The following is a 25451-nucleotide window of genomic DNA, read 5'->3' as shown; positions in this document are numbered from 1 at the left end:
TGTGTGTGTGTGTCTCTCTCTCTCTCTCCCCCCCTGTGTGTGTGTCTCTCTCTCTCTCGTATGTGTGTCTGTGTCTCTCTCTCTCCCTCTCTTTTTGTGTGTGTGTGTGTGTGTCTCTCTCTTGTGTGTCTGTGTCACCCTCTCTCTCTCTCTCGTGTGTGTTTGTCTCTCTTTCTCTCCCTCTGTTCAGCTCGTGTGGATATGTGTTGATCTTGCTCTCTGTCTGTGTGTGTGGGTGTCCCTCTTTCTTTGTCAGTGTGTGTGGGTGTCTCTCTCAGTGTGGATGCTTGTGTGTGTGTGTGTGTGTGTGTGTGTCTGTCTCTTGCTCTCTGTCTCTCTCTCTCTGTCTGTTTTTTTTATTCGTTCATAGGATGTGGGCGTCGCTGGTGAGGCCGGCATTTATTGCCCATCTCTAATTGCCTCTAAAGTGGTGGTGAGCCGCCTTCTTGAACCGCTGCAGTCCATGTGGTGAAGGTTCTCCCACAGTGCTGTTAGGTAGGGAGTTCCAGGATTTTGACCCAGCGACGATGAAGGAACGGCGATATATTTCCAAGTCGGGATGGTGCGTGACTTGGAGGGGAACGTGCAGGTGGTGTTGTTCCCATGTGCCTGCTGCCCTTGTCCTTCTAGGTGGTAGAGGTTGCGGGTTTGGGAGGTGCTGTCAAAGAAGCCTTGGCGAGTTGCTGCAGTGCATCCTGTGGATGGTACACACTGCAGCCACTGTGCGCTGGTGGTGAAGGGAGTGAATGTTTAGTGTGGTGGATGGGGTGCCAATCAAGCGGGCTGCTTTGTCCTGGATGGTGTTGAGCTTCTTGAGTGTGTTGGAGCTGCACTCATCCAGGCAAGTGGAGAGTATTCCATCACACTCCTGACTTGTGCCTTGTAGATGGCGGAAAGGCTTTGGGGAGTCAGGAGGTGAGTCACTCACCGCAGAATACCCAGCCTCTGACCTGCTGTTGTAGCCACAATATTTATATGGCTGGTCCAGTTAGGTTTCTGGTCAATGGTGACCCCCAGGATGTTGACGTTGGAGGATTCGGCGATGGTAATGCCGGTGAATGTCAAGGGGAGGTGGTTAGATTCTCTCTTGTTGGAGATGGTCATTGCCTGGCACTTTTCTGGCACGAATGTTACTTGCCACTTATGAACCCAAGCCTGGATGTTGTCCAGGTCTTGCTGCATGCGGGCACGGACTGCTTCATTATCTGAGGGGTTGCGAATGGAACTGAACACTGTGCAATCATCAGCAAACATTCCCATTTCTGACCTTATGATGGAGGGAAGGTCATTGATGAAGCAACTGAAGATGGTTGGGCCTAGGACACTGCCCTGAGGAACTCCTGCAGCAATGTCCTGGGGCTGAGATGATTGGCCTGCAACAACCACTACCATCTTCCTTTGTGCTAGGTATGACTCCAGCCACTGGAGAGTTTTCCCTCTGATTCCCATTGATTTCAATTTTACTAGGGCTCCTTGGTGCCACACTCGGTCAAACGCTGCCTTGATGTCAAGGGCAGTCACTCTCACCTCACCTCTGGAATTCAGCTCTTTTGTCCATGTTTGGACCAAGGCTGTAATGAGGTCTGGAGCCGAGTGGTCCTGGCAGAACCCGAACTGAGCATCGGTGAGCAGGTTATTGGTGAGTAAATACCGCTTGATAACACTGTCGACGACACCTTCCATCACTTTGCTGATGATTGAGAGTAGACTGATGGGGCGGTAATTGGCCGGATTGGATTTGTCCTGCTTTTTGTGGACAGGATATACCTGGGCAATTTTCCACATTGTCGGGTAGATGCCAGTATTGTAGCTGTACTGGAACAGCTTGGCTGGAGGCGCAGCTAGTTCTGGAGCACAAGTCTTCAGCACCACAGCTGGGATATTGTCGTGGCCCATAGCCTTTTTTTTTATTCGTTCATGGGATGTTGGCGTCGCTGGCGAGGCTGGCATTTATTGCCCATCCCTAATTGCCCATGAGAAGGTGGTGGTGAGCCGCCTTCTTGAACCGCTGCAGTCCGTGTGGTGACGGTTCTCCCACAGTGCTGTTAGGAAGGGAGTTCCAGGATTTTGACCCAGAGACAATGAAGGAACGGCGATATATTTCCAAGTCGGGATGGTGTGTGACTTGGAGGGGAACGTGCAGGTGGTGTTGTTCCCATGTGCCTGCTGCCCTTGTCCTTCTAGGTGGTAGAGGTCGCGGGTTTGGGAGGTGCTGTATCGCGGGTTTGCAGTATCCAGAGCACTCAGCCATTTCTTGATATCACGTGGACTGAATCCAATTGGCTGAAGACTGGCTTCTGTGATGGTGGGGATATCGGGAGGAGGCCGAGATGGATCATCCACTCGGCACTTCTGGCTGAAGATGGTTACAAACGCTTCAGCCTTGTCTTTTGCACTCACGTGCTGGACTCCGCCATCATTGAGAATGGGGATGTTTACAGAGCCTCCTCCTCCCGTTAGTTGTTTAATTGTCCACCATTATTCACGACTGGATGTGGCAGGACTGCAGAGCTTTGATCTGATTCGTTGGTTGTGGGATCACTTAGCTCTGCCTATAGCATGTTCCTTCCGCTGTTTAGTATACATGTAGTCCTGAGTTGTAGCTTCACCAGGTTGTTATCTCATTTTTAGGTATGCCTGGTGCTGCTCCTGGCATGCTCTTCTACACTCCTCATTGAACCAGGGTTGATCCCCTGGCTTGTTGGTAATGGTAGAGTGAGGAATATGCCGGGCCATGAGGTTACAGATTGTGCTGGAATACAATTCTGCTGCTGCTGGTGGCCTACAGCGCCTCATGGATGCCCAGTTTTGAGCTGCTAGATCTGTTCTGAATCTATCCCATTTAGCACGGTGATAGTGCCACACAACATGTTGGATGGTATCTTCATTGCGAAGTCAGGACTTCGTCTCCACGAGGACTGTGCGGTGGTCACTCCTACCAATACTGTCATGGACAGATGCATCTGCGACAGGTAGATTGGTGAGGACGAGGTCAAGTAGGTTTTTCCCTCGTGTTGGTTCTCTCACCACCTGGGTAAGGACGGCAGGTGTGTGGGTGGGTATCTCTGTGTGTGGGTCTCTCTCTGTCTCTTGCTCTCTGTCTCTCTCTCTCTCTGTCTGTGTGTGTGGGTGGGTCTCTCTGTGTGTGGGTCTCTCTCTGTCTCTTTCTCTCTGTCTCTCTCTCTCTCTGTCTGTGTGTGTGGGTGTGTCTCTCTTTGTATGGGTCTCTCTCTGTATTGAGTCCAGGATGGAACATAAACAGCTGCCCTTTTAAATCTTGTTTAATCCCCTCGTCATGTCTAATGGAAAGATACCTTTTTCCCTTGGAAAATCTCTGTCTGAGCCAGCCTGCAGTCGATCCTCTCGGATTTACAGTGCCTTGTATAGCCATGCAGGCAGGCACACTTCAGAGCTAACAAACCCGGCCGTGATATTGAACAGGGCTAATGTGGTGGTGGTGACTGCTTTGGAAAGGCTTCAAAAATGCTGCTGTAAATAGAAGCTGCTGCGGTGTGAGGCAGGTCTAACCGTGACCATGACTTGCCAAGGTCATTTAGTTTCTCCAAAAGAGAGCTAGGTGGTTTCCAGCTCAGGAGGCTTGATGAGAAAGTGGAAGGGAAGCAGATGGCAGAGCAAGCAGGAGTGAGTGAGCAGAGGCATCACCAAGGAAGTGTCTGGTCAGATGGGCCTGCCCTCAAAACATGCACAGTGACGCACAGATACGGAAACAGCTGCAGGTTGCAGCTCCGTCTTCAAACCGTCACAAAGACACTCATCTCAAAAGTAAAGCTTTGATATTTTCAAATTGAAGGACTTCAGGTTGATTTTGTTCACAAACCCAATCATCAGTTTCCTAATACAGTAGAGGGCCAGGCTGAATACAGAAAATACAGAGGAGATCTAGAAAAGGGAATAAGAGGGGCAAAGAGAGAGTAGATTAGCGGGTAACATAAAAGGAAACCCTTTTATAAACATATAAATAGTAAAAGGGTAGTCAAGGAAGGGTGGGACCGATTAGGGACAAAAAGATCTTGTGGAGGCAGAGGGCATTGCTGAGGTACTAAATGAATACTTCACTTCGGTCTTCAATAGAGAAGAGGATGCTGCCATTGTAGCAGTAAAGGAGGAGGTAGTAGTGATATTGGATAGGATAAAAATAGATAAAGAGGAGGTGCTTAAAAGATTGGCAGTGCTCAAAGTAGAAAAGTCACCCGGTCCAGATGGGATGTATCCTAGGTTACCGAGGGAAGTAAGGGTGGAAATTTTGGCGGCTCTGGCCACAATCTTCCAATCCTCCTTAGATATGGGAGTGGTGCCAGAGGACTGGAGAATTGCAAATGTTACACCTGTTCAAAAAAGGGGAGAGGGATAAACCCGGCAATTACAGGCCTGTCAGCCTAACATCGGGGGTGGGAAAACTTTTAGAGACAATAATCTGGGACAAAATTAATTGGTACTTGGAAAAGTAGGGGCTAATAAATGAAAGTCAGCACGGATTTGTTAAAGGAAAATCATGTTTGACTAACTTGATTGAGTTTCTTGATGAAGTAACGGAGAGGGTTGATGAGGGTAGTGTGGTTGATGTTGTGTATATGGACTTTCAAAAGACATTTAATAAAGTACCACATAATAGACTTGTTAGCAAAACCAAAGCCCATGGGATTAAAGGGACAGCGGCAGCGTGGATACAAAATTGGCTAAGGGACAGAAAACAGAGAGTAGTGACGAACGGTTGTTTTTCAGATTGGAGGGAAGTATACATTGGTGTTTCCCAGGGGTCGGTATTAGGACCACTGCTCTTTTTTATATATATTAATGACCCGGACTTGGGTACAGAGGGTATAATTTCAAAGTATGCAGATGACACGAAACTTGGAAATGTAGTAAACAATGTTGAGAATGGTAACAGACTTCAGGAGGACATAGACTGACGACTGACATGGCAGATGAAATTTAACACAAGTGTGAAGTGATGCATTTTGGTAGGAAGAATGAGGAGAGGCAATATAAACAAAATGGTACAATTTTAAAGGGGGTGCAGGAACGGAGAGACCTGGGGGTGTATGTACACAAATTTTTGAAGGTGGCAGGACAAGTTGAGAAGGCTGTTAAAAAAGCATATGGGATCCTGGGCTTTTTTAATAGAGGCATAGAGTACAAAAGCAAGGAAGTTATGCTAAATCTTCATTAAAACACTGGTTAGGCCACAGCCAGAGTACTATGTTTAATTCTGGGTATTTAGGGATATGAAGGCCTTAGAGAGGGTGCAGAAGAGATTTACTAGAATGGTGCCAGGGATGAGGGACTTCAGTTATGTGGAGAGACTGAAGAATCTGGGATTGTTCTCCTTAGAACAGAGAAGGTTAAGGGGAGATTTGATAGAGGTGTTCAAAATCATGAAGGGTTTTGATAGAGTAAATCAGGAGAAACTGTTTCCAGTGGCAGAAGGGTCAGCAACTAGAGGACAAAGATTTAGGGTGATTGTTAAAATAACCAGAGGTGACATGAGGAAACCTTTTTTTACACAGCGAGTTGTTATGATCTGGAATGCGCTGCCTGAAAGGGTGGTGGAAGCAGATTCAATAATAACCTTCAAAAGGGAATAAATACTTGAAGGGAAAAAATTTACAGGGCTACAGGGAAAGAGCAGGGGAGTGAGTAGAGCCATTGGATAGCTCTACCAAAGAGCCGGTACAGGCATGAAGGGCCGAATGGCCTCCTCCTGTGCTGTACCTCCTATAATACTACCTGCCAGCTGGCTTTTTTTTAAAAATAAATTAATTCTCAGGATGTGGGCATTGCTGGCAAGGCCCATCCCTAGTTGCCCTGAGAAGGTGGTGGGCCGCCTTCTTGAACTACTGCAGTCCGTGTGGTGAAGCTGGTGTTGGGGAGGGAGTTCCAGGATTTTGACCCAGCGACCATGAAGGAACGGCGATCTCTGTCCAAGTCAGGATGGTGTGTGACTTGTGCGGGGGGTGGGGGGATAGTGATGGATTGGAGATGTGTTGTGGGGAACCCAGCAGGTAACACTGAATCATCCCATCACCTTTCTCAAGGAGATAGATATATTTCTTAATGCTAAAGGGATCAAGGGATATGGGGAAAAAGCGGGAACGGGGTACTGAGTTAGACGATCAGCCATGATCATTTTGAATGGCGGAGCAGGCACGAAGGACTGAATGGCCTACTCTTGCTCCTATTTTCTATGTTTCTATGTTTCCCCTCATTCTCCCCTCTCCCAGGTTGATCCCTTTTCTTCCACATGGGGTGGATCCTGGGTACAGTTACCGCACTGTGGCAGGCTCAGGGTCTTTAGCTGCTAACTAACTTTCCGCAGCACTTTCTACTAGTTCAAAGCATGAGCCAAAATAAAACCCAGTGAAGGGTTATATATAATCGAGGTAACCACAGAAACCTAACTCTACCCAAAGCTCTGGTATAAAACTCACAAACTGTTGGTACTGTTTTTGAAATAAAGTCAGCCTTGTTAATGCATGGAAGTTGGTTGGCATTTTCTCCCCTCCCCTCGAGGTACTAACTCCTGGGGTACAGTTCCATGGCTCCGCTCCCCATCTCTCCTGTAGGTGCTGTCTGCTGCTGTATTATGGTGCTGAAGGTTGTTTAGCTCTACGATATTAATTCAACTGGCCATTCATTGTGTGTAAGTGGGCAGACTATTCCAGTGCATTGGTAGGGGGGGGAATGAGCGAGGGAGGGCACTCTCCCTCACTGTCCAATTTGGGGGAGGGAGGGCACTCTCCCTCACTGTCCAATTTGAGGGAGGGGGGCACTCTCCCTCACTGTCCAGTTTGGGGGAGGGAGGGCACTCTCCCTCACTGTCCAATTTGGGGGAGGGAGGGCACTCTCCCTCACTGTCTAATTAGGGGGAGGGAGGGCACTCTCCCTCACTGTCCAATTTGGGGGAGGGAGGGCACTCTCCCTCACTGTCCAGTTTGGGGGAGGGGGGGCACTCTCCCTCACTGTCCAGTTTGGGGGAGGGAGGGCACTCTCCCTCACTGTCCAATTTGGGGGAGGGAGGGCACTCTCCCTCACTGTCCAGTTTGGGGGAGGGAGGGCACTCTCCCTCACTGTCCAATTTGGGGGAGGGGGGGCACTCTCCCTCACTGTCCAGTTTGGGGGAGGGAGGGCACTCTCCCTCACTGTCCTGTTTGGGGGAGGGAGGGCACTCTCCCTCACTGTCCAGTTTGGGGGAGGGAGGGCACTCTCCCTCACTGTCTAATTAGGGGGAGGGAGGGCACTCTCCCTCACTGTCCTGTTTGGGGGAGGGAGGGCACTCTCCCTCACTGTCTAATTAGGGGGAGGGAGGGCACTCTCCCTCACTGTCTAATTAGGGGGAGGGAGGGCACTCTCCCTCACTGTCTAATTAGGGGGAGGGAGGGCACTCTCCCTCACTGTCTAATTAGAGGGAGGGAGGGCACTCTCCCTCACTGTCTAATTAGGGGGAGGGAGGGCACTCTCCCTCACTGTTCAGTTTGAGAGAGGGAGGGCACTCTCCCTCACTGTCCAGTTTGGGGGAGGGAGGGCACTCTCCCTCACTGTCGAGTTTGAGGGAGGGGGGCACTCTCCCTCACTGTCCTGTTTGAGAGAGGGAGGGCACTCTCCCTCACTGTCCAGTTAGGGGGAGGGAGGGCACTCTCCCTCACTGTCCTGTTTGGGGGAGGGAGGGCACTCTCCCTCACTGTCCTGTTTGAGAGAGGGAGGGCACTCTCCCTCACTGTCCAGTTTGGGGGAGGGAGGGCACTCTCCCTCACTGTCCAGTTTGGGGGAGGGAGGGCACTCTCCCTCACTGTCCTGTTTGGGGGAGGGAGGGCACTCTCCCTCACTGTCCTGTTTGAGAGAGGGAGGGCACTCTCCCTCACTGTCCAGTTTGGGGGAGGGAGGGCACTCTCCCTCACTGTCCAGTTTGAGGGAGGGGGGCACTCTCCCTCACTGTCCAGTTTGGGGGAGGGAGGGCACTCTCCCTCACTGTCCTGTTTGAGAGAGGGAGGGCACTCTCCCTCACTGTCCAGTTTGGGGGAGGGAGGGCACTCTCCCTCACTGTCCAGTTTGGGGGAGGGAGGGCACTCTCCCTCACTGTCTAATTAGGGGGAGGGAGGGCACTCTCCCTCACTGTCCTGTTTGGGGGAGGGAGGGCACTCTCCCTCACTGTCTAATTAGGGGGAGGGAGGGCACTCTCCCTCACTGTCTAATTAGGGGGAGGGAGGGCACTCTCCCTCACTGTCCTGTTTGAGAGAGGGAGGGCACTCTCCCTCACTGTCTAATTAGGGGGAGGGAGGGCACTCTCCCTCACTGTCTAATTAGGGGGAGGGAGGGCACTCTCCCTCACTGTCCAGTTTGGGGGAGGGAGGGCACTCTCCCTCACTGTCCAGTTTGGGGGAGGGAGGGCACTCTCCCTCACTGTCCAGTTTGGGGGAGGGAGGGCACTCTCCCTCACTGTCCAGTTTGGGGGAGGGAGGGCACTCTCCCTCACTGTCCAGTTTGGGGGAGGGAGGGCACTCTCCCTCACTGTGCAGTTTGGGGGAGGGAGGGCACTCTCCCTCACTGTCCAGTTTGGGGGAGGGAGGGCACTCTCCCTCACTGTCCAGTTTGAGGGAGGGGGGCACTCTCCCTCACTGTCCAGTTTGGGGGAGGGAGGGCACTCTCCCTCACTGTCCAGTTTGGGGGAGGGAGGGCACTCTCCCTCACTGTCTAATTAGGGGGAGGGAGGGCACTCTCCCTCACTGTCCTGTTTGGGGGAGGGAGGGCACTCTCCCTCACTGTCTAATTAGGGGGAGGGAGGGCACTCTCCCTCACTGTCTAATTAGGGGGAGGGAGGGCACTCTCCCTCACTGTCCTGTTTGAGAGAGGGAGGGCACTCTCCCTCACTGTCTAATTAGGGGGAGGGAGGGCACTCTCCCTCACTGTCTAATTAGGGGGAGGGAGGGCACTCTCCCTCACTGTCCTGTTTGAGAGAGGGAGGGCACTCTCCCTCACTGTCTAATTAGGGGGAGGGAGGGCACTCTCCCTCACTGTCTAATTAGGGGGAGGGAGGGCACTCTCCCTCACTGTCTAATTAGGGGGAGGGAGGGCACTCTCCCTCACTGTCCTGTTTGGGGGAGGGAGGGCACTCTCCCTCACTGTCTAATTAGGGGGAGGGAGGGCACTCTCCCTCACTGTCCTGTTTGAGAGAGGGAGGGCACTCTCCCTCACTGTCTAATTAGGGGGAGGGAGGGCACTCTCCCTCACTGTCTAATTAGGGGGAGGGAGGGCACTCTCCCTCACTGTCCTGTTTGGGGGAGGGAGGGCACTCTCCCTCACTGTCTAATTAGGGGGAGGGAGGGCACTCTCCCTCACTGTCTAATTAGGGGGAGGGAGGGCACTCTCCCTCACTGTCCTGTTTGAGAGAGGGAGGGCACTCTCCCTCACTGTCTAATTAGGGGGAGGGAGGGCACTCTCCCTCACTGTCTAATTAGGGGGAGGGAGGGCACTCTCCCTCACTGTCCAGTTTGGGGGAGGGAGGGCACTCTCCCTCACTGTTCAGTTTGAGCGAGGGAGGGCACTCTCCCTCACTGTCCAGTTTGGGGGAGGGAGGGCACTCTCCCTCACTGTGCAGTTTGGGGGAGGGAGGGCACTCTCCCTCACTGTCCAGTTTGGGGGAGGGAGGGCACTCTCCCTCACTGTCCAGTTTGGGGGAGGGAGGGCACTCTCCCTCACTGTCCAGTTTGGGGGAGGGAGGGCACTCTCCCTCACTGTGCAGTTTGGGGGAGGGAGGGCACTCTCCCTCACTGTCCAGTTTGGGGGAGGGAGGGCACTCTCCCTCACTGTCCAGTTTGGGGGAGGGAGGGCACTCTCCCTCACTGTCCAGTTTGGGGGAGGGAGGGCACTCTCCCTCACTGTCTAATTAGGGGGAGGGAGGGCACTCTCCCTCACTGTCCTGTTTGGGGGAGGGAGGGCACTCTCCCTCACTGTCTAATTAGGGGGAGGGAGGGCACTCTCCCTCACTGTCTAATTAGGGGGAGGGAGGGCACTCTCCCTCACTGTCTAATTAGGGGGAGGGAGGGCACTCTCCCTCACTGTCCTGTTTGAGAGAGGGAGGGCACTCTCCCTCACTGTCTAATTAGGGGGAGGGAGGGCACTCTCCCTCACTGTCCAGTTTGGGGGAGGGAGGGCACTCTCCCTCACTGTCCAGTTTGGGGGAGGGAGGGCACTCTCCCTCACTGTCCAGTTTGGGGGAGGGAGGGCACTCTCCCTCACTGTCCAGTTTGGGGGAGGGAGGGCACTCTCCCTCACTGTCCAGTTTGAGGGAGGGGGGCACTCTCCCTCACTGTCCAGTTTGAGGGAGGGGGGCACTCTCCCTCACTGTCCAGTTTGGGGGAGGGAGGGCACTCTCCCTCACTGTCCTGTTTGAGAGAGGGAGGGCACTCTCCCTCACTGTCCAGTTTGGGGGAGGGAGGGCACTCTCCCTCACTGTCTAATTAGGGGGAGGGAGGGCACTCTCCCTCACTGTCCTGTTTGGGGGAGGGAGGGCACTCTCCCTCACTGTCTAATTAGGGGGAGGGAGGGCACTCTCCCTCACTGTCTAATTAGGGGGAGGGAGGGCACTCTCCCTCACTGTCCTGTTTGAGAGAGGGAGGGCACTCTCCCTCACTGTCTAATTAGGGGGAGGGAGGGCACTCTCCCTCACTGTCTAATTAGGGGGAGGGAGGGCACTCTCCCTCACTGTTCAGTTTGAGGGAGGGAGGGCACTCTCCCTCACTGTGCAGTTTGGGGGAGGGAGGGCACTCTCCCTCACTGTCCAGTTTGGGGGAGGGAGGGCACTCTCCCTCACTGTCCAGTTTGGGGGAGGGAGGGCACTCTCCCTCACTGTCCAGTTTGGGGGAGGGAGGGCACTCTCCCTCACTGTGCAGTTTGGGGGAGGGAGGGCACTCTCCCTCACTGTCCAGTTTGGGGGAGGGAGGGCACTCTCCCTCACTGTCCAGTTTGGGGGAGGGAGGGCACTCTCCCTCACTGTCCAGTTTGGGGGAGGGAGGGCACTCTCCCTCACTGTCCAGTTTGGGGGAGGGAGGGCACTCTCCCTCACTGTCCGGTTTGTTGCGGGGGGGGAAGGGAGGGCACTCTCCCTCACTGTCCAGTTTGTGGGGGGGAGGGAGGGCACTCTCCCTCACTGTCCAGTTTGTGGGGGGGAGGGAGGGCACTCTCCCTCACTGTCCAGTTTGCGGGGGGGAGGGAGGGCACTCTCCCTCACTGTCCAGATTGGGGGAGGGAGGGTATTCTCCCTCACTGTCCAGTTTGAGGGAGGGAGGGCACTCTCCCTCACTGTCCAGTTTGGGGGGCGGGGAGGGAGGGCACTCTCCCTCACTGTCCAGTTTGGGGGAGGGAGGGAGGGCACTCTCCCTCACTGTCCAGTTTGGGGGGCGGGGAGGGAGGGCACTCTTCCTCACTGTCCAGTTTGAGGGAGGGAGGGAGGGCACTCTCCCTCACTATCCAGTTTGGGGGGCGGGGAGGGAAGGCACTCTCCCTCACTGTCCAGATTGGGGGAGGGAGGGTATTCTCCCTCACTGTCCAGTTTGAGGGAGGGAGGGCACTCTCCCTCACTGTCCAGTTTGGGGGGCGGGGAGGGAGGGCACTCTCCCTCACTGTCCAGTTTGGGGGAGAGAGGGAGGCCACTCTTCCTCACTGTCCAGTTTGGGGGAGGGAGGGAGGGCACTCTCCCTCACTATCCAGTTTGGGGGGCGGGGAGGGAAGGCACTCTCCCTCACTGTCCAGTTTGGGGGAGGGCACTCTCCCTCAATCTCCAGGAGTGAGGTGGGTGGGTGGGTGGGAGTCCCATGGCACCTTGAGTAAATCTTACCCCAACTTGGGAGCATTGAGGCCAATTGTAGAGTGCCCTCCACTTCCCCAGCACAGAGCAGCGATCCAAACCTGAGACCTCTGAGCGATATGACATTCCACAGTGCATTTACCCTTTGAACTTGAACCCATATTTAATGCATCAGCTGATTTGCTTTCCAACAGTTAAAGATGCTAAAAAGTGTCAACCATGGTTCAGTGGGTGGCACTCACACCTCAGAAGGTTGTGGTTCATACAGCACTCCAGAGACTTGAGCACAGACTGATACTCCAGTGCAGTACTGAGGGAGTGCTACACTGTAGGAGGTGCCATCTTATGGATGTGACGTTAACTGAGGCCCCGTCTGCTTTCTCAGGTGGATGTAAAAGATCCCAGGGCACTATTTCGTGGAAGAGTAGGGGATTTCTTTCCGGTGTCCTGGCCAATATTTATCCCTGAATCAACATCACTAAACAGATTATCTGGTCATTGTGACATTGCTGTTTGTGGGATCTTGCTGTGCACAAATTGGCTGCTACATTACAACAATGACTACGCTTAAAAAGTACTTAATTGGCTGTAAAGCACTTGGGACATCTTGAGAACATGAAAGGCGCTATATAAATGCAGGTTCTGTCTTTGCCTCACTGTTGGAAGAAAGCAATAGCTTCTTATTACTGTCCAAGCTCACTGTCACTATTACTGTCCAAGCTCACTGTCACTATTACGTCCAAGCTCACTGTCACTATTACTGTCCAAGCTCACTGTCACTATTACTGTCCAGGCTCACTGTCACTATTACTGTCCAGGCTCACTGTCACTATTACTGTCCAAGCTCACTGTCACTATTACTGGCCAGGCTCACTGTCACTATTACTGTCCAGGCTCACTGTCACTATTACTGTCCAAGCTCACTGTCACTATTACGTCCAAGCTCACTGTCACTATTACTGGCCAGGCTCACTGTCACTATTACTGTCCAGGCTCACTGTCACTATTACTGTCCAAGCTCACTGTCACTATTACGTCCAAGCTCACTGTCACTATTACTGGCCAGGCTCACTGTCACTATTACTGTCCAGGCTCACTGTCACTATTACTGTCCAGGCTCACTGTCACTATTACTGTCCAGGCTCACTGTCACTATTACTGTCCAGGCTCACTGTCACTATTACTGTCCAGGCTCACTGTCACTATTCTTAGTTAGGTTTTAGCAACCTGTAATGGTGGGTGTGTGAAAACTTCATGCATTGTCGATTAGATTTGTTTAGAAATACCCAGCAGAACAATTATAAATTCAGTTCTTGAGCAAGAGCTGTGTCGGTGGAGTATATAGAGCTGTCCGAGCTGCAGGCATTGCGAAGCATCAGGGAGGGGGAGATTTATCTGGATACTTTGACCCAGGAGGCAGTCACATCCCTTAGGTGAGGTAGTAGTTTAGAGTTGGTCAGTGGTCAGGGACAGGAGGATGTGACTGGCAGGTATGGGGACCCAGGATGCAGTGATGGAGGAGCCTCAGCCTTTGCCCTTGTCCAACATGTACGAGGTACTTGCTACCTGTATGGATGAGAACAAAGACTGCAGGGAGGATGGGCAAACTGATCACGGCACTGTGGTACAGGAGGCCATTCAAGTGGGGGGAGTAAAAAGGAATATGGTAGTGGTAGGGGATAGCATAGCCAGGGGGATAGATACTGTTCTCTGCAGCTACGACCGGGAATCCCGAAGGCTGTGTTGCCTGCCCGGTGCCAGGGTTAAGAATATCGCTTCATGACTGGAAAATAACTGGGAGCATGAGAGGGAGGATCCAGTTGTTGTGGTCCATGTAGAACTAGGAATGAGGTCCTACTGAGGGAGTTTGAGGAGCGAGGGTCCAAATTAGAAAGCAGAACCTCAAAGATAATAATCTCTGGATTACTACCTGAGCCACACACAAATTGGCAAAAGGTCAAACAGATCAGAGAGTTAAAAGCGTGGCTGAAAGAGTGGTGTGGGTAGCACGGAATTCATGGAGAAAGTACTGGGGAAAGAGGGAGCTGTTCCATTGGGACGGGCTCCACTTAAACTGGGCTGGGACCAGTGTCCTGGCAAATCGAATAATTAGGGCGGTAGATAGGGCTTTAAACTAATGGGGGGGAGGGTTCAGGTAAGGGTAAATTTATATGTCTAAAGAGAAAAGTCAAGGCTGTAGAGCAGAGTAGTGATTTGGGTGAAAACAAGTAGTGTGTGTCAGCAAGGGACAGAGTTTACCTAAGGTAATAGGGCATTAGTGACTAAGGTCACATCAGAGAAAAATAGTAAAAAGTTAACATTAAAGGCACTTTAACTGAATGATACAAATAGAGATAAAAGGGTTTGATCTAGTAACCATTACTGAGACGTGGTTGCAGGGTGACCAAGGTTGGGAACTAAATATTCCAGGGTATTTGACTTTTAGAAAAGATAGGCAAAATGGAGAGGAAGAGCCCTCATATAATAAAGAATGAGATAAAGGCAGTAGTCAGAAAGGATCTTAGCTCACAAAATCAGGATGTAGAATCAGATGGGTGGAGCTAAGAAATAACAGGGGCAGAAAATGCTGGTGGGCGTAGTTTATAGGCCCGCTAAAAGTAGTTATAGAGTTGGGCAGAGTATAAATCAAGAAATAAAAGGAGCATGTAACAAGGATAATGCAATAATCATGGGGGACTTTAATCTTCATATAGACTGGGCAAATCAAATTGGCAAAAGTAGTTTGGAGGACGAGTTCATGGAATGCATTCGAGACAGTTTTCTAGAATAATATGTCGAGGAACCAACTAGGGAACAGGCTATTTTAGATCTAATATTGTGTAATGAGACAGGATTAATTAGTAATCTCATAGTAAGGGATCCTCTGGGGCAGAGTGATCATAATATGATAGAATTTCACATTGAGTTTGAGAGTGATGTAGTTAAGTCCGAAACTAGGGTCTTAAATTTATGGTATGAGGGGCGAGTTGGCTAAAGTAGATTGGGAAATTAGATTAAAAGACATGATGGTAGATAAGCAATGGTGAATATTTAAAGAAATAATTCATAATTCTCAATGAATGTACATTCCCTTGAGGAATACAAACTTCATGGGAAAAGTGATCCACCCGTGGCTAACTAAAGAAGTTAAGGGTAGTATTAGATTAAAAGAAGAGGCTTATAATGTGACCAAGAAGAGTAGTAAGCCTGAGGATTGGGAGAGTTTTAGAAATCAGCAAAGGATGACCAAACAACTGATAAAAAGGGAGAAAATAGAATATGAGAGTAAACGAGCAAGAAATATCAGAACAGATTGTAAGAGCTTCTACAAGTATGTAAGAAGGAAGAGAGTAGCAAAAGTAAACGTGGGTCCCTTAGAGGCTGAGACAGGAGAAATTATAATGGGGAATAAGGAAATGGCCGAGACATTAAACAAATATTTTGTATCTGTCTTCACAGTAGAAGACACAAAAAACATGAATAATGGGAAACCAAGGGTGTAATGAGAGTGAGGAACTTAAAGTAATTCATATTAGTAAAGAAAAATTACTGGAGAAATTAATGAAACTAAAAGCCAACAAATCCCCTGGACCTGACGGCCTACATCCTAGGGTTTTAAAAGAGATGCTGCAGAGATAGTGAATGCATTGGTTTTGATCTTCCAAAATTCCCTAGATTCTAGAACGGTCCCCGTGGATTGGCAGGTAGCAAATGTAACCCCGCTATTCAAGAAAGGGAGAGAGAAAACAGGGAACTATAGGCCAGTTAGCCTGACATCAGTAGTAGGGAAAATGCTAGAATCCATTATTAAGGACATAGTAACGGGGCACTTAGAAAATCACAATCTGGTTAGGCAGAGTCAACACGGTTTTATGAAAGGGAAATAGTTTTTCACAAATCTGAGTTTTTCGAGGATGTAACTGGCAGGGTAGATAAGGGGAACCAGTGGATGTCGTATATTTGGATTTTCAAAAGGCATTCGATAAGGTGCCACATAAAAGGTTGTTACACAAGATACAGGCTTATGGGACTGGGGGTAATATATTGCCATGGATTGAGGATTGGTTAACAGACAGAAATTAGAGAGTAGGAATAAACGGGTAATTTTTGGGTTGACAGCTTATAACTAGTGGGGTGCAGCAAGGATCAGTGCTTGGGCCTCAGCTGTTTACAATCTATATGAATGACTTAAATGAGAGGACCGAGTGTAATGTATCAAAGTTTGCTGATGATACAAAGCTAGGTGGGAAAGTAAGCTGTGAAGAGGATGCAAAGGGATATAGACAGGTTAAGTGAGTGGGCGAGAAGGGGCCAGATGGAGTATAATGTGGGGAAATGTGAAATTATCCACTTTGGTAGGAAGAATAGAAAAACAGAATATTTTTTAAAAGGTGAGAGACTAAGAAATGTTGGTAGTCTGAGGGATTTGGGTGTCCTTGTTCACATCACAGAAAGTTAACATGCAGGTACAGCAAGCAATTAGGAAGGGAAATGGTATGTTAGCCTTTAATGCAAGTGGGTTGGAGTTTAACAGTGAGGAGGTCTTGCTGCAATTGTATAGGGCTCTGGTGAGACCACACCCGGAGTCTTGTGTACAGTTTTGGTCTCCTTATCTAAGGAAGGATGTACTTGCCTTAGAGGGGATGCAACGAAGGTTCACTAGATTGATTCCTGGGATGAGAGGGTGTCCTATGAGGAGAGATTGAGTAAAATGGGCCTATACTCTGGAGTTTAGAACAATGAGAGGTGATCTCATTGAAACGTATAAAATTCTGAGAGGGCTTTACAGGGTAGATGCTGAGAGCTGCTTCCCTTGACCGGAGAGTCTAGAACTAGGGGTCATAGTCTCAAAATAAGGGGTCGGCCATTTAGAACCAAGATGAGGAAAAATTTCTTCACTGAGGTTTGTGAATCTTTGGAATTCTCTACCCCAGGGTCTGTGGATGCTCAGTCATTGAGTATATTCAAGACTGAAATCGATAGATTTTTGGACACTAAGGGAATCAAGGGATATCGGGATAGGGCAGGAAAGTGGAGTTCAGGGAGAAGATTAGCCATGATCTTATTGAATGGCGGAGCAGGCTCGAGGGGCCGTATGGCCTACTCCTGCTCACATTTCTTATGTTCTTAATATGAGGGTGAAATACTGGTGGGTACAGGTCTGTCGCTGTATAATGGGTACAGTACTGGTGGGTACAGGTCTGTTACTGTATCACACTGGTACAGTACTGGTGGGTACAGGTCTGTCACTGTATAATGGGTACAGTACTGGTGGGTACAGTTGTGAATCAGTCTAACAACCTGTCCATGTTAAAAAAAAAAGGGATATGAAGAGAGAGATATGCTTGCAGGATTGTTTCTTTGGGTTGAGAGACGTAACCATTGAACAGTATAGAATCCCTGAGCTTCACATCTCAACAAAACGGGCGAGTTGCATCATTTAATTCTCCCTGTGCTGCTTGTAGCCGCTCTGGTCTATTTCGAGAGGTGGAAGGTTCTGCTGGATTTTTCTGCCCTTCCTGTTCTCTCTTTTTAGGAGGAATAAAAACGTGTTGTTTGGCTTTGAGGAGAAGCTGGTCGGAGGGTAAGGGAGGGTTGCAGTGGGCTGGATGCAGCAAGTGGGCAGAGGCGACAAATGGTGAAGGATTGGCGATAGAGGGCCCAATTCCATGTAGTTAGCGATTTTGGTTTTCCAGACCTACTCCAAACAAGAAAGGGATTTCCCCTCCCCCCAATCAGCTAATTGGTGAGTGAGATTTTAATGGGAGAACAATGGGAGTAATAGCAGAGTTCACTTTAGGTGGGGTTCGTATTGGCTATTGGTTGGGGGGGGGGGGGGGGGGTGGGTGGGGGGAGCCTTTGTTTAAGATGAGGGCAATCATCACAGAGCTTCTATCCACCAGCATGCTCACCGTTGTCATTGGTGTCTATTTCCTGCCTGTTCTTTGTCATTTCGAGGAGTGTGTTTATCGCCATTGGTTGTTTCTGGGGTTTGACTTTGTCGCCATTGGCTGTTTCTACGTTTGACTTTGTCGCCATTGACTGTTTCTGCGTTTGACTTTGTCGCCATTGGCTGTTTCTTCATTTGACTCTGCACTGCTCAATTTGATCTTCTAAAATGGAGAAGGCTGACTGGCATCTTCAGCCCAATTTTTAGAAAGCTTGGTGTTGTGGGACCTGGCACACTGTGAACAGCGCCACACAATGCTTGCTGACATTGGATCCCAGTCCTGCTGTTTGTAGCTCAGGATGTGGGGTTTGGGCATCCATGCTATCCCACAGTGCATTGTGATTGCCGCCTCCCGATTTAGTGATTGGGGAGGGGAACCTGCTCGCTTGGCCGACTCGGCGATTAGTGGCTTGCAATGCTACCGCCCACAAATAGGGGGAGCCCACACTTTTTTAGTCACATTAAATTCTGTCCGAGTAAAATTAAAGTCACCTCGAGAGTACAAAGACCAGGATGGCGAGTTTTAAAAATGAGGAAGTTGTGGAGTGCAAAGTTTTTTCACCAAAGCGTAATGGGATTGTGCCAAGAATTACCACGGTCTTTGAACGGTGGGTGCAAGAGACAATGAGATGAGTTTCTGCAGAGAAAGAATTCAGGGATATAATGAAACAGGAGTAGAGGTGTTTCATGCGACAGGCTCGTTGGCCTAATGAGATTTTCCTAAAAATAAAATCCTTATGCTCCTGCAGGCACATTTACTCATCTGTAAAGGGACAGTTTTTGCATTAATGTGCCAACTTTAAGTCTCCTTTTACCTATCCCAAAGTGTAGGCTGTGGCTCAGTGGTACCACCCTCTCCTCTGAGTCAGAAGGCCGCAGGTTTGTGTCTCACTCCAGAGACTTAAGCGCATAACCCAGGCTGACACTGAGGGAGTGCTGCACTGTCGGAGGTGCGTCTTTTGGATGAGATGTTAAACCGAGGCCCATCTGCCCTCAGGTGAACATAAAAGATCCCACGACACTATTTCGGGGGAAAAAAAAGCAGGGGAGTTGTCCCCGGTATCCTGGCCAATATTTATCCCTCAACCAACATCACTTTTTAAAAAAAACACATAATCTGCTCGTTATCACATTGCTGTTTGTGGGATCTTGCTGTGTGCAAATTGGCTGCCGTGTTTCCTACATGACAAAAGTGACTACACTTCAAAAGTACTTAATTGGCCGTAAAGCACTTTGGAATATCCTGAGGTCATGAAAGGCGCTGTATTAATGCAAGTTCTTCCCATCTATTATTTCTTTTCGTTCTTTTTATCTATTCTTCCATGGCCGTATGTAAGTTTTATAACCTGTACCTCTTTGTTTTGCAGGCTCACCGCTCAGTACCTTTACCCACAGGCCATTGTGCAGCCCGGAGTGGTCCTCCCAACCCAGCTGCAGTCGGTGACCTCCCCTTTCATTGACTATACCGCCTACGCCCAGTACGCCGCCTATGATCAGTACCCGTACGCCGCCTCGCCCGCTGCGAGCTACCTTGGATTCGGCTACTCCGCTCTCCAGCAGCCGGTGGCAGGCGGGAGTCCCGCTGCTGCCACTTTCGTTCAGTATCCCCCTCAACCACTGCAACCGGACCGCATGCAGTAACGGAAATGGAGGGAGGGAAGGAGGAAAAAAAAAACAAGGACCTCGCACCATCCACTCGGGACTGTTATTTTAAAGTGGAAAGCCACATAAGCGATTAATGGGATATTGCTGTCAAATCTGTTTGAGCGGGTGAATATCGAGAGCTGTTTGGAAGTATTATCGGGGGCAGAGGGCAGCCACCGGGGATCTGGGCTCCTCGAAGACGGGTCATCCCTTTCAGCTTATCCACTGGAAAAAGTGTCTTCAAACAGAAACTGAACATTAATCACGAGCCAGGAAAGCGGAGGTCTCTTGCCCTCTCACTCTCTGTCCCTCTCTCTCTTTCTCTTTCTCTCTCTTTCTCACTGTTACCCTCTCTTTCTCACCGTTTCTCTCTGTCTCTGGCTCTCTCTCACTGTCCCCTCCTCGCTCTCTCTCACTGTCCCCTCCTCGCTCTCTCTCACTGTCCCCTCCTCGCTCTCTCTCACTGTCCCCCTCTCGCTCTCTCTCACTGTCCCCCTCTCGCTCTCTCTCTCACTGTCCCCCCTCGCTCTCGCGCTCTCTCTCTCTGTCCCCCTCTCTCTCTTGCTTTCTCTCACTGTCCCTCCCTCGCTATCGCTCCCTCTCACTGTCCCCCTCTCTCACGCGCTGTCTCTCATTGTCCCCCCCCTCGCTCTCTCTCTCACAGCCCCACTCTTGCTCTCGCGCTCTCTCGCTATCCCCCCCCTCGCTCTCTCTCGCTGTCCCCCCCCCTCGCTCTCTCTCGCTGTCCCCCCTCGCTCTCTCTCGCTGTCCCCCCCTCGCTGTCCCCCCCCTCGCTCTCTCTCGCTGTCCCCCCCCCTCGCTCTCTCTCACTGTCCCCCCCCCCCGCTCTCTCGCTGTCCCCCGATTGCTCTCTCTCACTGTCCCCCCCTCGCTCTCTCTCGCTGTCCCCCCCCCCGCTCTCTCTCGCTGTCCCCCCCCCTCGCTCTCTCTCGCTGTCCCCCCCTCGCTCTCTCTCGCTGTCCACCCCCCCTCGCTCTCTCTCGCTGTCCCCCTTCTGGCACTCTCTATCCGACTGACCCCCTCTCTCTCTCTCTCGCTCTCTGACTGTCCCCCTCTCGCTGGCTCGCTCTCTGACTGTCCCCCTCTCGCTGGCTCGCTCTCTGACTGTCCCCCTCTCGCTCGCTCGCTCTCTGACTGTCCCCCTCTCGCTCGCTCGCTCTCTGACTGTCCCCCTCTCGCTCGCTCGCTCTCTGACTGTCCCCCTCTCGCTCGCTCGCTGTATGACTGACCCCCTCTCGCTTGCTCTCACTCGCTCTAGCTCTCTCCCGCTCGCTCTCTCCCGGTCACTCTCTCTCGCTCCCTCTCTCCCCTTCCCGCTCCCTCTCTCCCCTTCCCTCTCTCTCGCTCCCTCTCTCTCGCTCCCTTTCTCCCCCTCCCTCTTGCTCAATCTCTCTCGTTCTCTCCCCCTCCCTCTCCCCCTCCCTCGCTCCCCCTCCCTCGCTCCCCCTCCCTCGCTCCCCCTCCCTCGCTCCCCCTCCCTCGCTCCCCCTCCCTCGCTCCCCCTCTCTCGCTCCCCCTCCCCCTCTCTCGCTCCCACTCTCTCCCTCCCTCTCGCTTCCCCTCTCTCGCTCCCTCTCTCCCCCTCCCTCTCCCCCTCCCTCATTCTCCCCCTCCCTCCCTCGCTCTCTCTCCCCCTCCCTCGCTCTCCCCCTCCCCCTCTCTCGCTCCCCCTCCCTCCCTCCCTCCCCCCTCCCCCTCTCTCGCTCTCTCTCCACCTCCCTCTCGCTCCACCTCCCTCTCTCTCCCCCTCTCTCGCTCTCCCCCTCCCCCTCTCTCTCGCTCTCCCCCTCCCCCTCCACCCCTCTCTCTCTCCCCCCCTCCCCTGCTCTCTCACCACCTCCCCCTCCCTCGCTCTCTCTCCCCCTCCCTCGCGCTCTCTCCCCCCTCCCTCGCTCTCCCCCTCCCTCCCTCTCTCTCCCCCTCCCTCCCTCCCTCTCCCCCTCTCTCTCCCCTCCCCCTCTCTCGCTCTCTCCCCTCCCCCTCTCTCCCCTCCCCCTCTCTCGCTCTCTCTCCCCCTCCGCCTCTCTCGCTCCCTCCTGCTCTCTCTCCCTCCTGCTCTCTCTCTCCCCCCCCGCTCTCTCTCTCCCCCCCCCCGCTCCCTCTCTTCCCCCCCCTCCCTCTCTCCCCCCGCCCCTCCTCCCTCTCTCCCTCCGCCCCTCCTCCCTCTCTCCCCCCGCCCCTCCTCCCTCTCTCCCCCCGCCCCTCCTCCCTCTCTCCCCCCGCCCCTCCTCGCTCTCTCCCCCCCCCCTCCTCCCTCTCTCCCCCCCCCCCCCCTCCTCCCTCTCTCCCCCTCTCACTGTCCCCCTCTCGCTCGCTCTCACTGTCCTCCTCTCGCTTGCTCGTTCTCTCTCACTGACCCCCTCCCGGTGCGTGCGCGCTCTCTCTCTCTGTCCTCCTCTTACTCGCTCGCTCGTTCTCACTGTCCCCCCTCTCGCATTCTCTCTCACACTATCCCCCTCTCGCTCATTCGCGTGCGCTCTCTCGCTCACTCTCTCACACATTGTCCCCCTCTCGCTCACTCGTTCTCTCTCGCTCACTCACTCGCTCTCTCTCTCACACTGTCCCCCGCTTGATCACTTGCTCTCTCTCGCTCACTCTCTCTCTCTCACATTATCACTCGCTCTCTCTGTCACACTGTCCCCCGCTCGATCACTCGCTCTCTCTCTCACACTGTCCCCCGCTCGATCACTTGCTCTCTCTCGCTCACTTTCTCTCTCGCTCACTCTCTCTCACACTATCCCCCGCTCGATCACTCGCTCTCTCTCACTGTCCCCCGCTCGATCACTTGTTCTCTCTCGCTCACTCTCTCTCTCTCACACTATAATTCGCTCTCTCTCTCTCACACTGTCCCCTGCTCGATCACTCGCTCTCTCGCTCACTTGCTCTAGCTCTAGCTCTCTCACACTGTCCCCGCTCACTCACTTGCTCTCTCTCGCTCTCTCTCTCACTGTCCCCCGCTCGATCACTCACTCTCTCTCGCTCACTCGCTCTAGCTCTCTCACACTGTCCCCCGCTTGCTCACTTGCTCTCTCTCGCTCTCTCTCTCACACTGTCCTCCGCTCGATCACTCGCTCTCTCTTGCTCACTCACTTTCTCTCACACTGACCCCCGCTCGATCACTCGCTCTCACTGTCCCCCTCTCTTTCCCTTTCTGTCTCTCAGTGCCCACCCCTGCCCATTCCCCCCGTTACATAATGTATCCTCCCCTCATCCCCACCTCTTAGAATGAAGAGTAGCAGACTGTTTATTGTAAGGTACGAACTGCAGCAGACATGATGCAGGAAGATAAAAGAACACACACAAAACGCTATTTTTGTTGTATAAAAACTTTTATTATTTATCAATGCCTTACAGAGAAAAAAAATTGTGACTACTTTTTAATATTTATTGCGATGAGCTGTGAATCGCAACTGGGGAAAGAAGAAAAAAAAGGTTAGTTATTCAGCTACCAGTGTATAAATTATTGTAAGTAGATTATAAATTAATAGGTTGCTAATTAATTTCAATATGCAAAAAAAAACTTTGTTGGAAGGGAAGCAATATTTCTGTAGTCAGAACACTGTTCTATTTTCTTAATTTTGTAATTAATCTTAAGATCATCTCAACTTGGGTATATATTTTTTAAAGAAAAGCTTTTTTTTTTAGAAAGCCAATTATATATGAACAGGACAGTCATTTTTACCGATTTAATGATGCAGTATTCATCTCACCTTCTATTCAATACCCTGTAAGGTACTGGAACTTCCTATTTGTACACCTGCTATGTTGAGAAGTAAACTGACTAGATGTCTGAAAGATTTGGATACCAAACATTTTATACCCAGCTGAAATGAATGAGAAGTTTTAAGTTATAAATGGAATTTAAAAATTTCTTTTTTTTAAAGAAAGTTTTTTTTTTAAAAAAAGCAAAGTGTTTTAGGCTCAAAGCTACAATTATATAACGGCATTCCTATCAGACTGTAGCTGGTACTGGGAAAAATGTTCAATATTCTATTAAAGGAGCATAAATATCAAATCAAAGGTGGCCGTTCTCTTGCTGGTTTCCTGCTCGCACTAAGCTGGTTTGATTCTGTAACTGGGAGGTTGAACATTACACTGAGCTACCACAGCCTGCCGCTGTGATGATGGAGGGAGGGCTGCAGGTTAGATGTCTTCCCCCAACCCCCCTCCCATCCCGCCCCCATCCACAACAATGTCCAGGTGCCAATCTAGATGACACGGCTGGGGGTGTGAGGAGGGTAAATGAGAAGTCGCCTGGTACCTGCTGCGGGAAGAATTGATGGAATAGCAGAGGCAGCATCTGGCAAGCTCCTCGTCGTTCCGGTGATGGTAGTGGAGGCCCAGGTAGAGGTTAGCTGATCATCGCTGCAGCAACCCGTCCTTGTGTGGCCTGGAGTCTAATGTAACGAAACCGTGCTTTTAAAGGACTCTAGTTAAACTCCCAATCCCACTTCAAAGCATGTCTTGCAGGGACCGTTGTTACATTCACTCTTTCCTTTAACCTCTTGGCAGCTCCCAATCCTGGGGAGCTGGCCAGCGAGCTCAGTCTTGCAGCTGTACATGTGGCTGCAGCAAGGGGCTGTGAATGTCCTGCCTGCTGGGCAGTTTGGGGGAGGCCTTAGTGCAGTGATGTTGCCGGCAGATTACCAAGGCACTACTGAGAACTAAACCCAAGGTGGTTGTATCTACATGTTCTAAACTACAAACTGCTGACCACCTGACTGCTTCAGGCAGGCCACATTGAATCTAAAACCGCTTGCTTGATCAATGGCCAATTTCTTCCAAAGAGATATCTATAAACTCTATGATACGCAACATCTTACCCATTCTGTGTTCCTGCTAAATGTTCGTTGGGAACCAATTGCATGGTCCAAGTTTCCTTTCAGGGGTTAATTTAGTGCTGCTCACCTACTGAGCCAACAGAGTAATGATTCCCCTAGGTGTAGTTATGGGTGGAAATGTCCTTTCATTGTTCAGAATGCAGCCAATATTGAAAGACGGCCTCATCCATCCCAGAATTAAAGTCTCCCAGAATCCAGTCATGCGCACTTCTTGCCCTTCAAGGTTCTGCATCCGCTATGTGATCCCACCCAAATGCTGTAGCAGGCGGGACAGGGAGGGGGAGGGGTAGGAGCAATGTGTCCCTCACTGGCAACTATTTGCCAAGAACTGTTCTGCATCACTGAAGAGCTCTAAGCAATGTTGGGGTCTGGGGAGGGGATGGTGGAGAGTATCAATGGAATGCAGCACTTAGATCGGAATAATCCACAACCTCTACTGGAGCAAAGCCTCAACCAGCTGCTGTGCCTGAAGAAGTCGCCACAGGAAAGGTTTTTCTTTCCCACGGTATATCCCAAAGCTCATCCTATTAATGAACATAAGAGTTTCTAAAGAACAGAAAAAGACCATCTATATCATAAGAACATAAGAAATAGGAGTAGGCCATACGGTCCCTCGAGCCTGCCCTGCCATTCAATAAGATCATGGCTGATCTTCTACCTCAACTCCACTTTCCCGCCCTACCCCCATTTCCCCTATTGTCCAAAAATCTATCGCTCTCAGTCTTGAATGTACTCAATGATTAAGTGTCCACAGCCCTCTGGCATAGAGAAGTCCACAGATTCACAACCCTGAGTGAAAAAATTTCTCCTCATCTCAGTCCTAAATGGCCGACCCTGTATCCTGAGCTTATGCCTCCTAGTTTTAGACTCTCCAGCCGGGGGAAACAGCCTCTCAGCATCTACCCTGTGATCACCTCTCATTCTTCTAAACTCAAGAGTATAGGCCTATTCTACTGCATCTCTCCACATACCTGAGGAAGGAGGAAGTCTCCGAAAGCTTGTGAATTTAAAATAAAATTGCTGGACTATAACTTGGTGTTGTAAAATTGTTTACAATTCTCTCCACATAGGACAACCCTCTCATCCCAGGAATCAATCTAGTGAACCTTTGTTGCGCCGCCTCTAAGACAAGTATATCCTTCCTTAGGTAAGGGGAGCAAAACTGTACACAGTA

The 25451-nt window shown here is 51.1% G+C and overlaps 1 protein-coding gene across 1 annotated transcript in view; it reads left to right on the top strand.

Moving 5' to 3' along the window:
* LOC137335380 (RNA-binding protein 38-like) overlaps positions 1-20274 on the top strand; it is a 73827-nt gene extending 53553 nt beyond the window's left edge. Inside the window, exon 4 of the mRNA XM_068000725.1 lies at positions 19139-20274. Coding sequence (XP_067856826.1) covers positions 19139-19412 — 274 coding nt within the window. The 3' untranslated portion in view covers positions 19413-20274. The remainder of the gene's footprint in view (positions 1-19138) is intronic.
* Positions 20275-25451: the final 5177 nt, after the last annotated feature.

This window comes from Heptranchias perlo, chromosome 19 (genome assembly GCF_035084215.1).
Source record: "Heptranchias perlo isolate sHepPer1 chromosome 19, sHepPer1.hap1, whole genome shotgun sequence".
In the NCBI taxonomy this organism is placed as follows: Eukaryota; Metazoa; Chordata; class Chondrichthyes; order Hexanchiformes; family Hexanchidae; genus Heptranchias; species Heptranchias perlo.
Note: the sequence above shows the minus strand (reverse complement) of the source record. Positions and strands in the feature narration are given on the sequence as shown.